This window comes from Pinus tabuliformis, chromosome 6 (genome assembly GCF_031772625.1).
Source record: "Pinus tabuliformis cultivar Carrire ecotype Pingquan chromosome 6, CPIR1, whole genome shotgun sequence".
In the NCBI taxonomy this organism is placed as follows: Eukaryota; Viridiplantae; Streptophyta; class Pinopsida; order Pinales; family Pinaceae; genus Pinus; species Pinus tabuliformis.
In genome coordinates, this window is record NC_142292.1 from 15,435,786 (window position 1) to 15,450,606 (window position 14,821).

At 37.3% G+C, this 14,821-nt stretch overlaps 1 protein-coding gene across 1 annotated transcript; it reads left to right on the forward strand.

Annotated features, from left to right (window-relative positions):
* Nucleotides 1-9,066: 9,066 nt before the first annotated feature.
* Nucleotides 9,067-9,576, forward strand: LOC149256988 (uncharacterized). Its single transcript, XM_089430155.1, has one exon. The coding sequence runs from the start codon at nucleotides 9,067-9,069 to the stop codon at nucleotides 9,574-9,576; it is 510 nt and encodes a 169-aa protein (XP_089286281.1).
* The last annotated feature ends 5,245 nt before the right edge of the window (nucleotides 9,577-14,821 follow it).

A 14,821-nucleotide genomic window follows, 5' to 3' on the forward strand; every position in this document is an offset into this window, starting at 1 on the left:
CCAAATGAGAGGAGTGCCACTTAGTCGAAGGGATGCCAACTGGATCTTTGCCTCGTCTTCCTTAATCTTTTGGATCCAGCAATAGACTTCAATCTGTCTAATCCAATTGTTGAGATTTTCTGCATTACATTCTCCAGCATACATAGGAAAGTAAAACTTTACATCTATTTTAAGGAAAGGTTTCTTAGATGTATGTTTGGAATTGTGATTATAGTGATGAGAACTATCACTCGAAGAAGGAGAGGGAGGAGGCCCTTCTCCACCACCTTCATGATTTTCTGGTCTATTTTCACTAAGATCTTTCTTCTCCTGCCCAAGTGCCTTCTCATACTCTGAAAACAACTTGTCCACTTTCTCTGCCATATTGTACAATACCTTGCGGAAATTTTGTCCCTCTTCCCAACGAGTTTTTTCATTTTCCATGTTTCTTCTTCATTGTGCACATCCTGATTCAGGATAAAAGGACTTAAGCTTTCCTTTATCTTTTTGCATTTTGTTTCGAGTTAGCATATACTCATGCAATTCACATCGAAAAAGACTTGCTCTGATACCAAACTTGATCCAAGATCTTTTACTTATGGATGCATTAGAATTACATGAAATACAGCTTATTAACCATGGAACTTAAAAGCACATAAATAAAATGTTGAAATAACATGATAATTAAAAAATCATAACACAAATATTTGATTATGGAGTTCGTCCAATTTGGACTACGTCTCCGGGTCCTGCTCAATAGGGGGGAGGCCTTCTTTCATTAAGTGGCATAAAAGAGATAAAAGTACAAGAAACATTCAATTACAATCCTTATACCTCCAAGCTGGAAGATGGATGAAGAATGGAGAGCCCAACTTCAGAAACATACATTACCACCGAAATCATGGTGATAAATCGTGCAAAAATGCCTATCTGAATACCCAATTCGGATAATCGGGCTTTCTACACCCTCTCGGAACCTCCTTGCTACTCAAGGCGAGATTCTCGCCTACTACCAGGTCAATTTTCTACTACACGTGATGTTCTGACTATCATACAATCTCCTCCCCTTTCCTGTGTGGATTGTCCCATATATATAACTTGATCGGTCAACTCTTTAATTTCGGGCAGTTACAACAGATGACCAGTTTAGGTAGGGGGGTTGTTTCCAACAGAGATTCTTGGGCTTGGAATAGTCCGCAGGTAACAAACCTATCATACATGGCAAACCACCATCGAACAGTTCAAACAGAAAATTATGTTTTAAACCTCAAACTAGTGGAATAATACAAAGAATCAGTGTATTCCTGAAACCAGTCGATAACACATAGAATTGACGGTTTAACTTGGCCGGAAAACCTAACCTTTGCAACAAGTGACCTATAATAAAGGTGGAATAATCAATGTATAGCCCATCACAAATTGCAATTGATGGAGCCAGAGGTAATACTATACACGAGACCCTAGATGCAGCGATATGCGATGTGCGATAAACGACGAATCTGGTGGGACTATCAACTGAAACCCATAACGGTATCACATCGGGGATCCATCAGCATATTGGAATTGATGGAGCCAGGGGGTAACACATCAAGACTCTGCGATGTGCGATTTTGATATCGCAAAGCGCAACCTGATCCTACTAGAGGCCAATTTATGACCATCATTCCTTGCAATCTACGATTGCAATATTACAAAGCGCAACCTGATCCTTGCGATGTGTGATATGTGATTTATCGCATCGCACCCCTTCCCTTCTCGGGGCCAATTTATGACCATCATTCCTTGCGAACTGCGATTTCGATTATTGCATTGGAACCTGGTAATGATGTGGTCAATTCGCGAACCTTGGGCTTTTGCGATCTACGATCAACGAACTACAGGGCCAATGATAGCCTGCCACTTGGTGCTTCCCCATTTGCTGAAGATTCTGCCATATTATTTTCTCCTGCCACCTATCCAAGTCAAACATGATCTTTGAATTCTCTAACTTTTTCATATGAGCTTGGATTTGAGTGTCGTTCACATCATTGGAATCAGGATGATGAGCACTTCAATCCGATGCTAAGTTTATCTAGATTCTGCCACTTTGAGTTTTGAGTTTGTTTACCATGCCACTGGTACTTTTTAGAGATCCACTTGGATCAACAAAGGTTCCAAGTGAGCGACAAAGTTTGCTAACATATGCATAAGGAGCACCTCGCTAGACCCCACTACAAACTTTTCCCACTTTGATATGGTCTGAACACCATCACCAAGGTTGTAGGGGCCAATTCCTTCGAGCTCAGCATTCCACCATTCCTTGGCCTACACCCAATATTCAATGTTGGACACATCGGCGTTGTTGAGTAGCTAACACCAACATAGCTCAACCCAAGGTCTCAAACATGCCACAATTGATAGGATCATGGAGACACATATCAAGAACACTCGTAAGTAGAGGATCTAACTATATCGAGTTGTCAAAGCAGGCCAACTCCTTCACTAGGGATCAGGTTCAACATAAATTTCCTCACCTCATGGAGGCTTTGCATGCAATGGGGACTACTACTTCCTAAGGGGGGGGACTGATCGAGGTGGATATTGGTGGCCACCCACCTATTCCACCTAGACCTCCATTTGGTTTCATATGTTTCCTTGATTATAAGAGAATTTACTATTTTTAGTAAGTTTTTTGGGTCTTAAACTTCTGTATTTGTTTTGACCCCCTAAAAATCATCCTTTTGAGGTCCGCAGTAGACCCATAGCCATTGGCAGTGGCATGCAATAAATCTTTTAGTACTCAAAGAGATATTTCCAATGAGGTATCATACTTAAAAAATAGAGATCATATGACCAAGTTACGACCCCAGGAAGTTGGTTTCCCAACTAACCACAACAGGGCCCACAAACTCTTGGTGTTCTATCTCTTGGGATTAGGGTTTTGGTTGTTTAGGGTTTTCCCTTGTTTTTCAATAATAAAACATTCCTTCAGCCTCATTGTAACATAGTTCATAGGCATGTAGCCACCACATCTCTTCTCAGGGATAAGCTACCATCGCCCAAACTAGTTTATTTCCATTTTGCTTGTAAGCATCTTTCAGTTCCTTGATATTAATGAAATGAATTTTTATTTTTACTACATCTCTATTTTTATGTTTATATCTTTATTTTTTTGCGTTCCTACATAAGTTCAGATCATAATTGATGAAAGGAGTATAACAGGTCCAACAAAAATAGCTAGAATAGAACACTACGGAATGAAGAATGGAAGTGAAACAACTGGAGTAGAAAATGGCAGGACATAATACTGAAATGTAGGAGATTTAGAAAAATATACTTGAATTTGATGAACCAAATGCTCTAATTTGTGCATATGTAACCTAATACCTTTGTCTTATTTTGAAACACTTAATCCTTGAAAAGTAGTACTAGGAATATAAGATTTAAATTTTGTTTCATCAAGGACTGTTTCTGACAAATTAGACTCTGATTTTGACTTAAATAAAATATGCTTGAATTTTAGATCAAATTGAATGTCTTCAATATATTTTATCTCTTTAGGTAGAGACAAAGACTTTTCTAAAAGAACAGTACATGTTTCTTTTGCAAACTTCCTTTTCCTAAAGATATTTACCGGGCTTGACAGGATGTCTAGTGGATTAGGATTTGTGTTTCTCCTTGTGTGAATCCTTCTATACGCTAGAATTTCCAATAAAATCACCTCAAACTTTGTATTGTGGAGTCACTAGAGAAAATAGAATAGCCAATGTTGTTATCTAACCTTTTATTTTTCCTCACAAAGTAGGCCTGATCATTAAAACGGTTTTGGGGAAGACATAGTATCGTGTCCCCAGTATGGTTGCCAAGATGTTAGCACTCAGAAATATCCTCTTTCTTGTGAAAGAGGAAATCCTAAGGTAACCTCTTCAAACTAGGCTTGTAGATTGAATGGTAGCCCCTTCAATCTAGAGAGGGCTCTCTCTGACAACATAATCACAAAGATTAGCAACTAGTTGTGTATTCAAACAATGGATAGATCTTAAGTATGGGTTTTGGATTTTGAGAGTGGTGGTTGGGATGAAACAAGTAATATATTGGGAAATGGATTCAACCAATTAGGTTTTAGATATAAATACCAAGATCTTGACTATATGAATTAAGACGAAATAATTCAAGGTAGATGGGAGATTGTAGACATGTCAAACATTTTATGAATGGTAGTAGAAAAATAAAACAATCCACTATAGCAGGGCATGAAACATGAATCTTGCAAGATTTAGGAGAAATAGTGCAGATGCTTAAACCATATGAACCAGAGCATTAACTAATGAATTTTGTCACATAATCTCATTTAAACATCATAAGATAGAAGCTAAATTATATCATGTAGAATAGGAAACTATCACAGTAGAATAATTGACTGAGTATAACATCACAAGAATATTTATGTCATGAACATAATCTCCTAGTCTTCTTGGTACTTAGAAAATAACAAATTGATCACACACAACAATGAAGATTATTTTTGTTTCCGAAATCCAAATTTTTTTCCTCCTTTCTGATGTATTATATAGGGAAAATATATAAAAGATATGATCCATAAAGTCTGGTAGCATAATTGTAAAATATTCACAATGTCTGAGAGTTGAATTTACAAAACATAATCAAAATCCTATCCTTCTAGCTATTCATATCTCTATTTACATTTAAGCATTGGTCAAACCATCTAAAAATGGTTGTACGTATCTTCCTCTACTATTCTTCTGGGAAAAGAAGGAGTCATAGTTGAAGTGTAGGCCTGAAACTATTCACATCATTGTAGGATTCATATCTGGAACTATAACTCATATTCATCCTTGTTAGCAAAACTGATAAATGAACCTGTGAAATCTACTGAAATTGTGCAACTATCATGTGATTGTTTACATCGTTTAAGGATCTTTTCTCTTGTGTTGACTCGTATTCTCTGCTCCTATCCATTCATATAAATTCATCGCATATTACCATAATATACCGAATATAAAATCACTTCCAAAAAGATAAACTAGAGCATCCCAAAACACTGAGGTAAAATTAGGGTTTTTTCCAACAAAATTAGGGTTTCATATATTGCTTTGCCAACGCGGTAAGCTCATAATTATTCCATAGCTTTTGAAAATTGGGCAAGGAGGTTTAACTTTTATTTTCTTATATTCATCCTTCTATTACCTTTCTACATAGTTCTGCTAGATTCTAGGGTTTCTTTCCCTTTTCTACCTACATACTTTGTTTTCTTTTGTTTGGTGACCTTCTTTCAATGCTTCGAAATCTTCACAATTTATTCTTCTTCATCAACAATCACTGCCTCCTTTAGCTTAGGGTTGATCTTTACATTTAAACTAAGTCTTAATTTATTTGTAGGACGAGTATGGGGTTTTATACAATAAACCCTAGGCTTTGTTTCTATTTCTTCATCCCCTGTTTCCATACTAGGTTTAGGAATTTTCACTTTTTGTTTTTGTATGTTTTTCCTCCTATTCTTCTAACATTTTCTTCTGTTGTATTCTTGTTCTCCTCTCATAGACCCTAACCTATGGTTAATTTACAAGGTTTTTAGTATGTTCTTCAATAGGGATATGAGTAGGATCTCCCTTTGTTTCCTGAGATAGGGTTTTGACAAAACTGTAGGGTTTGTCATATTTATTTTTCTTAGTTGTTCCACTTGATTTTTCAACTCATGAGTGTTGTTGGTGAATAAATTTTCATACTTTTACTCACACTTTTACCTTGTTCTTTTTATCTATCTAATGCCAATAATGGTTAATCAATATCTTAAAATGCACATGGATACCTCTTGTCATGTCTTTATGGATTATTGGTCAATGAAGCATAGTTGTAGGGGATTATTACCTAAGCATCTTGCTAATTCAGTTATTTATGTAGATTTGAAGGGAGAATGACCAAGAACATGATTCGTTGGATGATACCGTCAAAGTTGGTAGGGTTATCCTTGGATATTGGCTGCAACGGTGAATCAATCTTTTGATAGACACACTGCTATGTTTTACATTCTGTTTCGTTATGAAAACCACAATGTAATTAAAGGCGGAAAAAGCCATAATTCTAGGAGTTGTATTATCGGCAAAATGTATAAAGTATAGTTGTGGGTTGTGAAAGTTATCGCTATTAAGAGTCGTTAAGGTTACAGAAGGAATAATCTAACTCAGAGTCTGTAACAACATACTTTGTAATATTTCTTTAATTAATAGCAGTTTTATCTTTTGAGCATATCATGATTCATTGATCTTGCCACAACCCTGATTAGGGAGTTGGGCCCACTCTCCTAACTAGGTGCTACTGGATTAAATGTGTGGTAGGTTTATTTCCGTGAGTTTATGGTTGTTGTGAATTTTTATCAGTGTGTTGTTGTGATTCCTAATTGTTGTTACTCTTATTGATCTTACAATTATTAGTTGTTGTCACTCTTATTTGTTGTTACAGTATTGCTTACTATAACACTTTGATGAATTTATAATTAATGTTCAATGCTGGGTAGGGAAACGGTGGCCTACACATACAGTGCACGATAACCTTGAAACAAATAGTAGAACCTCGTGTTGACAATTAAATGTGGATTGGGTGAATTGCATGGTTCATACTTGAACACCAACATTTTGGCTTCGTTGCCAGGGAGGATATCAAAGGTGCAAAAATACGACCATTATTGACCATATGACTGATCTCTCGTCCTGGGGAAGGCAACTTACACCTTGCTCCACGTCCCAAGTATTAGATCGTTTAGTTGTTTGGTTTCTTGTTTTTCTTGTTTTTAAGGATTATTCTCTCATCCTGGGGAAGGAAGTTTTTATCACCTTTCTCCAGGTCTAGAGATTTAGATTAATTTTTTCTGCTTTCATAAGTATTTATCTCTCGTCCTGGGAAGGGAAGTTTTATTTTTCACCCTGTTTTAGGTCCTGAGCTTGATTTTTTTGATTTCCTTTCTCTTGTTTTCTTTAGGGGCCACTCTCTCATCCTGGGGAGGGAAGTTCTTATCTTTCTTCAAGTCTTCGGATTTAAATTTGTTTGAATGTTTCCATTTTATTTCCTGATTTTATGAGTAGAGACACCAATAAAAGGGGCAGAGGGAGACCCCCAAAAATAAAAGGGGTTGATTTGAGTAGAAAAACTTATATCTAAGAGATCATCCCAAGGAATGAGTCTAGAGCATCATCACTAGATGCTGCCAGGGTAAGATCTCATACGAGATTTGGAGAACAATCAGTTTCACAACCAGAACCTCCTTCAATAGCAGAAGTGAAATTCGGGGAAGAAGAAGTAGCAAGCAGAGGATCTAAGGAATTGCATATTGCAAGTTTAGAGGAAGAAGATTTGAGGGGATTATTGGCACCATTTGATCAATGGATAGCTATTAAACAACTTCCATCACCTGTTATAGAACAACCAGAGCCAAAACCTATTGAAATTCCAAGTGAGTATTGGCAGATATGCATGGCTCTTGCAACTTCTTCAATCAAATTTCCAATTGGATATATTAGAGTTGACACACCTATGAAGCCTATTCCTTTGACAACGCTACCTAATTTCCATGGTCTTAATTCCAAGGATCTGGAAAAATTCCTTTTTGAATTCGACATTATTTGTCGGGGGTATGATTATATTTCTAATGCTCAGAAATTGAAGATATTGCCCGCTACTTTGACGGTGAGAACTTTGAGATAGTTTATGGGTTTAGGGGGAAACTCTATTGTTACATGGGATGATATGAAGACGATTTTCCTCAAGAAATACCAGGACTACTACAAATCCCGGGATGTAAAGGAAGCAATCTTTAAGATTATGCATAAAGAGGATGTGAATATGGAAGATTTTGTGGAACATTTTCAATATAGTTTGCAGAGATCAAGCCACAATGACTTCGATAAGAATATCTTGAAGATCATCTTTCTCAAAGCATTGAGGGAGGAATCCCTGAAGCTATTGAACATAGTAGGGAAAGGAGATATATCAAAGGAATATTTTGATACCATCTATGAATTATGCATCAAGTGTTCACAAGGGGCTGTGAGATAGAGGCAGGGAATTCGAACTCTCAAAACATCCAGCGGTGGCATTACAAAGGATGAAATTTGGAATCTATTGGACAACCTAAGAACTGATATCCTGAGAACATTATCATCGCAACTAGATGTGTTGCAGGTGAAGCAGAAGCAGATGGAAGAAGATAAGTCTATGTCTATTTTCTTCCCTCAATGCAGGAAGAAGCATTCATTGAAGGAATGTACATTAAATTCTGTAGGGACTTCTGCAATATGTGAATAGAATCATTCCATTAGAACTTGCTCGTCACTTCCTAGATTGAAGGCAATCTTTCAAGGAACAAATGAAGAACTAAATCATATTTATTTTTTGGGATCAAGGAAACCATGGCAACCACAGCCACCTAACATGAATCAAGTTATGCCTGAAGACCCGTCTCAGTATTTTAATAATATGAATTTTGGTCAACAATATGTACCTTTTTCACCTTCTTGGCCGTAGTATTACCAATATCCAGTGCCCTGTCAATCCTAGTACCCTCAATCTGGTCCAAATTCTTCATGGTCCCAAAATTGACATGGACCTCCTCCTCCTCCTTCAGGACAATTATCCCAACCTATGCCACAACAACAACTACATCTGCCTGCTAATGTGCCCATTAGTAATCCTCCTCTTCATCCTCAATTACCACTCCAATCCAATCCAAATCCAAATAATAGAGTGGCTCAACAGGTTGAGACACTCAACCTCCTTGCATATAGTATTGCCACTATGGAATGTAACAAATTAAATCTTCGATCTGGTCAGGTGGTCAATACTCAGACTTCACCTATAATTGTTGAACATACCGATGATGAAGTCTCAGAATTAGAACAAAGAACAATAGGGGATGAGCCAACACAGATTCCTATAAAGAAACAAACCCCTTCACAAACTATTGTTACTAGAGGATGTCAGATTGGTCCACCTTATCCGAAAAGATTATCTTTGAGCAAATAAAGTCCTCATCTTGAATTTGACTTTTTAGGGGAATTGCAGAATTTATTTGTTAAAATTCCGTTACTTCAGGCTATGAAGGACGTACCGATTTATGCTAAGACAATTAAAGAATATTGTTCTAAGAAACCTAGCAGAAAACCGAAGGACCCACTTACTATTCATGTCATGGGTAAATTATCAGATATAATGTTGGGGAAATATATACCTGTCAAATACGGGGATCCTGGGAACCTGATTATGACAGTACAGATTAATGGGGTGGATATCCCAAATGTACTGGTAGATTTGGGGGCAGTGATTAATGTTATAACCTCTGCAACTGTGATTACCTTGGGTTTGCGGAACCTTAAACCAACTCCCACCATCCTAGAATTGGCAGATCGGTCTACTATTAGACCAGTAGGGAAGATGGAAGATATCACTATTTCGGTAGACTCATGGGAATACCCAATTGAACTTTTGGTTTTATATACCCAATCCCCAGCCGATGGGAATCCTTTGATTTTAGGAAGACCTTGGCTTGCAATGATATATGCTTACATTGGGTGTCGGTCTAGAGACATGGTAATATCCAATGGGTAAGTTACAAAGAACCTTATCCTTTACCCCCCTGTAGAACCAAGTTCATCAAATAAATCCAGATTTACCTTGATACAAAAGTCTCTACCTACTAAAGAGCTTGAATCTGAGAATGAAGAAATTAGACCCATCCTTACCATCAGCGAGGCTCTCTGTTTTAAAGATGAAACAGAGGAAAATGCCATTAGCACCTTTCTTAGCAGTGTCGACTTCGTGTTTTATTCAACCTATCGGCTGTTAGAAACTGTCATGAGTTGCAATGTTCAGGAAGATATTGAACCTAAAATAGAAGTAGAAACCATTCCTGAAATTGTATCTCATAATAGTTTTCCTGTAGAAATTGAACCAGGGAAAACATTGAATATTAATCCTGACCTTTCACACTCCCAATCCGAACAGCTACTAAAAGTCCTTCAGGAGCATAAATAAGCCTTTTCTTGGGAGTATATAGATATGAAAGGCATCCCTGCTGATTTATGTACTCATCATATATACATTAAAGAGGAATGTCGACCTATTAGGCAACCACAAAGAAGAATGAATCCTTCCTTAAAAAACATTGTCAAAGATGAATTACAGAAGCTATTAGATGTGGGTTTTATTTATCTGATATCAGACAGTCAATGGGTTTCCCCACTAGTCATTGTTCCTAAGAAGAATGGAAAGTGGCAGATCTACGTTGATTACAGGGAACTAAACAAAGCAACTCAGAAAGACCATTTTCCCTTACCCTTTATTGACCAAGTCCTTGATACATTAGTCGAGAAGGATTTTTTCTCCTTTCTGGATGGGTTCAACGGATACAATCAGATACAAATAGCTCCTGAGGATCAGGAAAAAACCACCTTCACATGCCCTTGGGGAACCTTTTCCTACCGAGTCCTTCCATTTGGCCTCTATAATGCACCTGCTACATTTCAAAGGGAAATATTAGGAATTTTCTCTGATCTAGTTAATGATAGTGTTGAGATTTACGTGGATGAACTTTACCCCATATGGGGATTCCTTTACATAATATTTGAAAAACTTATAGAAATTACTTGAAATATGCAAGCAAACACATGTTTTTTGAAGTACAGTCAAATTTCATATGATGATGAAAGAGGGGATAGTGTTGGGACACGTTCTTTCAGCTGCAGGAATTCAGGTTGATCCTACGAAGGTAGAGGCAATATTAAAATTTCCTACACCTAAGACACCGACACAGGTATGCAACTTTATTGGTTATGATGGTTATTATAAGCATTTCATATATTTTTTTTTTCTAAAATAGCATTCCCACTTTTTGAATTTCTACCTAAGGATGTAGAATTTGTGTGGACAGATGAATGTGAAGCAACTTTTGCAAAAATCAAAGAACTAGTCTGCAAGGCTTCAATATTACGTGGTCCTGACTGGAAGCTCATGTTTGCCATCTCTACTAATGCTTCTCAAACAATGGTAGCGACGGTTTTGGGGAAACATGAGGACAAGAAACCATACATAACTTATTATGTCAACAAGAATTGACCCCTGCTGAATTAAACTATACGGTAATTGAAAAGGAGTTCTTGGATGTCATTTATGCTATTAATAAATTTCGGCATTATATCACAGGGTATCCTACTTTTGTGCACATTGATCATACAACTATCATGTATTTGATGAACAAACCAATAACCCCTAGTCGCATTATTATATGGTTATTGTTAATTCAAGAATTTGATATTACCATTGTAGATAAACCAGGGAAAGATAATTTAGTTGTAGATTTCCTATCTAGGTTGGATACTAGTGATGAAGGTACACCTATAGAGGATAGCTTTCCAGATGAACATATTTTTGAAATTTCTACTCACACTCCGTGGTATGCAGATATTGCTAACTATCTTGCTATAGGAAAGGTGCCTCAACACTTGCCTTACAGAGATCAATGAAGGATTATCCATCATAGTGCTCATTATTAACGGATAGAGTGATATCTCTTTTACATGGGATTTGACCAACAAATCTGGCACTGCATAAGTGGTGATGACATCTATGATGTCCTGAATGCTGATCATGATGGCCCCTGTGGGGGACATTTTGTAGATAAGCAGACATGTCATAAGTTACAAATGGGATGCTATTGGCCTTCTATTTTTCGTGATGCAAGGGAATATGTTAGAGGGTGTGATAGTTCCCAGTAGATGGGTCAGCTTGGTCAGGAAGATGAAATTTCATTACAGCCCCAGCTAGCTCTTGAGCCCTTTGAAAAATGGGCTATTGATTAGTTGGGCCATTCAATTCACCTTCACAGTAGAAAATTCACATTCTAGTTTGCATGAATTACATGACAAAGTGGGTAGAGGCCAAATTTGTTGTGAAAGAAATAGAATAGGTTGTCTCGGAATTTTTATTTGAAGAAATTCTTGCACGGTATGGAGCTCCTAGAGAGATAGTTTCAGATGGAGGGGAACAATTTCCATCACATCTGATAGCGGGACTGATGAAAATGATTGGAATCAAGCATAGGGTAACATCTCCATATCACCCTCAGGTGAATGGTCAAGTCAAAAGAAAAAAACAAGGTACTAGAGAATATTCTTACAAAGACTATAGTGAACCATAGCCGGAATTGGGTTGAAAAGCTTCCTGAGGCACTATGGGCGTATAGAACAACATGGCGGAACACAACAGAGTTTTCACCATAGGAGCTTGTCTATGGGAAATCCCCTTTGCTTCCAGTGGAATTCAAAATTAAGACACTCAGGACATCCCTTGAAGTAGGTTTAGATCTTTCAGAATCCTAGAAACCCCAACTAGAACAGTTGAATGAGTTGGATGAAATTCGTTTGGTAGCTGTCCAAAATACAACTACAATCTAGTAACAGTGAACTAAATGGCATGAAAAATTCATCAATAGAAGGGTGCTTCAAAGAGGATATTGGACATTACTCTATGATTCTTGGTTCAAGGATTTTAAGGGAAAACTCTGCTCCAGGTGGATGGGACCGTATGAAGTTGACATGGCGTTCGATAATGGGACTATTAGACTTATAAAAAATGATGAGGCACATACTCCTTTGATCGTGAATGGACATTGCCTCAGATTATATCACCGTCCAACTTCAAGAGACTCCTTTATTAAATATCTCTTTGATAACTCTGGTTTTGAAGTTATTAGTGCAGGGAATTCCTCCTCTGCACCTCTGATCTAAAAAAAAAAACCCAATCATATATATATATATATATATATATATATATAGATATTTGTAATATAATAAAATGTTGTTACTACTCTATCAATGTTTTTCTTGCAGGTACTTCAATGGCATTGTTACTCCTCCGGTGTTGTTACTCTAACCATGGTGATTTTGAATAAGTACTTCACTGGTGCTATTACTCCTCCGGTGTTTCTACTCTGTTGCGATTTCGTCTAAGTACCCTAGTATTGTTACTCCTTCGGTGTTGTTACTTCTCCGATGTTGTTACTCCGTCATGATTTCGTCTATGTATTCTAGAGATGTTACTCCTTCGGTTGTTAGTGTCAGTCAATTCTGCCTGTCGCCAATGATCAAATATGCTTTTTACCAAGTTTTTTTAGAGTCTCAAAGTCAAATTTTATCATGTCACTAGGTTTTCAGAATAAAATTTGGTCACTGGCTAGTGTGTCTAGGTCTATTGTTGCTCCTTCAAAATTTTCATGTTCCGGTCATTACTGTCACTCAATTGGATGTGCCATCATAGAAAAAATAGTTATCATCATCTTAGTCATGTCACCATGGTATTCATTTCAATCAGTGTCTCCATTAGGTCATTAGGGTTAGAGTCATCAAAACTATCATTTCATTCAATAAACCGGGAAATGAAGGAGTAGTGGTAGGATTTGCTCAAAAAAATTTGTTTCTAAGTGTAATTCATTTCAAAGTGATGTAATAAGTTATGTTCTGGAAACTACATTGAATGTTCCTAAGCTACATAGTTTCCAAAGAAAAAGTGAAAAAGACATAGTGTGGGCCACCCCACTACTATGAAAAGAAATTGACTTCTACAAGCTGAAAAGACCATCATAACTCATTTCCTCACCCATTTCATTGCTAAAGAGATCTCATTCATCACAAATCACTTCATCACCATTTATAGGGCCAAAGACATTCCAAAAATTGAGTTCCAGCTCTTTCGCTGCGTTTTTAAGCCATTTCCCTGCGCTTTTCACTGGGCACGTTGCACTTTTCCCTGCACGTTGTGTTTTTTGTAGTGAACGTTGCCCTTTTCCCTATGAACGTTGCACTTTTATTCAGGGGTCATCAAGTGAATTTCCAAGGGTTTTCAAGGGAAAATAAAGTCTCCAAAAGGGTTAATCAAGTAAGTTGAAGGCTCACATCCTTTCCAATCAGTTTATTTCATATTTTCTATGGTGTAAACCTCCTCTTTTGCCCCTACACTGCGATTTTTTGTAGCACTCTTCATTCCTGGTTTTTTAAACTATCAAACCCCTGCTTTCCTCTCATTTTCATCTCCCTGCCCTCTTACACACATATCTATTCCCTAAAGGCCCTAATACCCCACACTCATACTCCCTAAACCCCTAAAACCAAACCCTACCCCTATGCTGCATTTTTGGTAGCCTGATACGTTGGGCCTGTGTATAAATTCCACAACCCATCTCCCCCACTCATTTCACTCCCTATCACTTCCTAACACTACCTCATACCCTTCCCTATCTCTCTAAATTTTTCTACACTTAATTCCCATCCTTAACCCCATCATCCTATTTCCTCTTTCCCTGCCCATGTTTTTCCCCTTAAGATTTGTATTAATAGTTTGTTATGGAGGAGGATAAGAAAACTTATAACAAGGGTGGAAAGGTGTCAAGGTATGAACCTCTAAATACTCAGGAGTTGATGTCTTCACCACTTTCAAAGCATGGTTTTCAGCATGTAGGGTGTCTTGAGTTTTGTGAATTGGTGCAAAAAGTCCAACATCTTGCTGAGTTGACTAGATTGTTTGTTAGAAACCTCAAGAAGGATAAAGTCACAATTGCAGGGGTAACTTTTTTAATCTCAGCTGACATCATAGAAGCATCTATAGGAATACCAAACACTGGTGAAAAGTGGTTTAAGACTCAAGAATTGGATGCTCAACTATATCAAACATACCTCAAAGCTCCATACAAAGACAACATCAAGAAAATATTTCCTTTTGGCCATCTCCTTGACAGGTTTGCACCTTTGATGAAGATCATAATGAAATATTTCACTTGTGAGGGGAGATTCTCTAGGCTCTA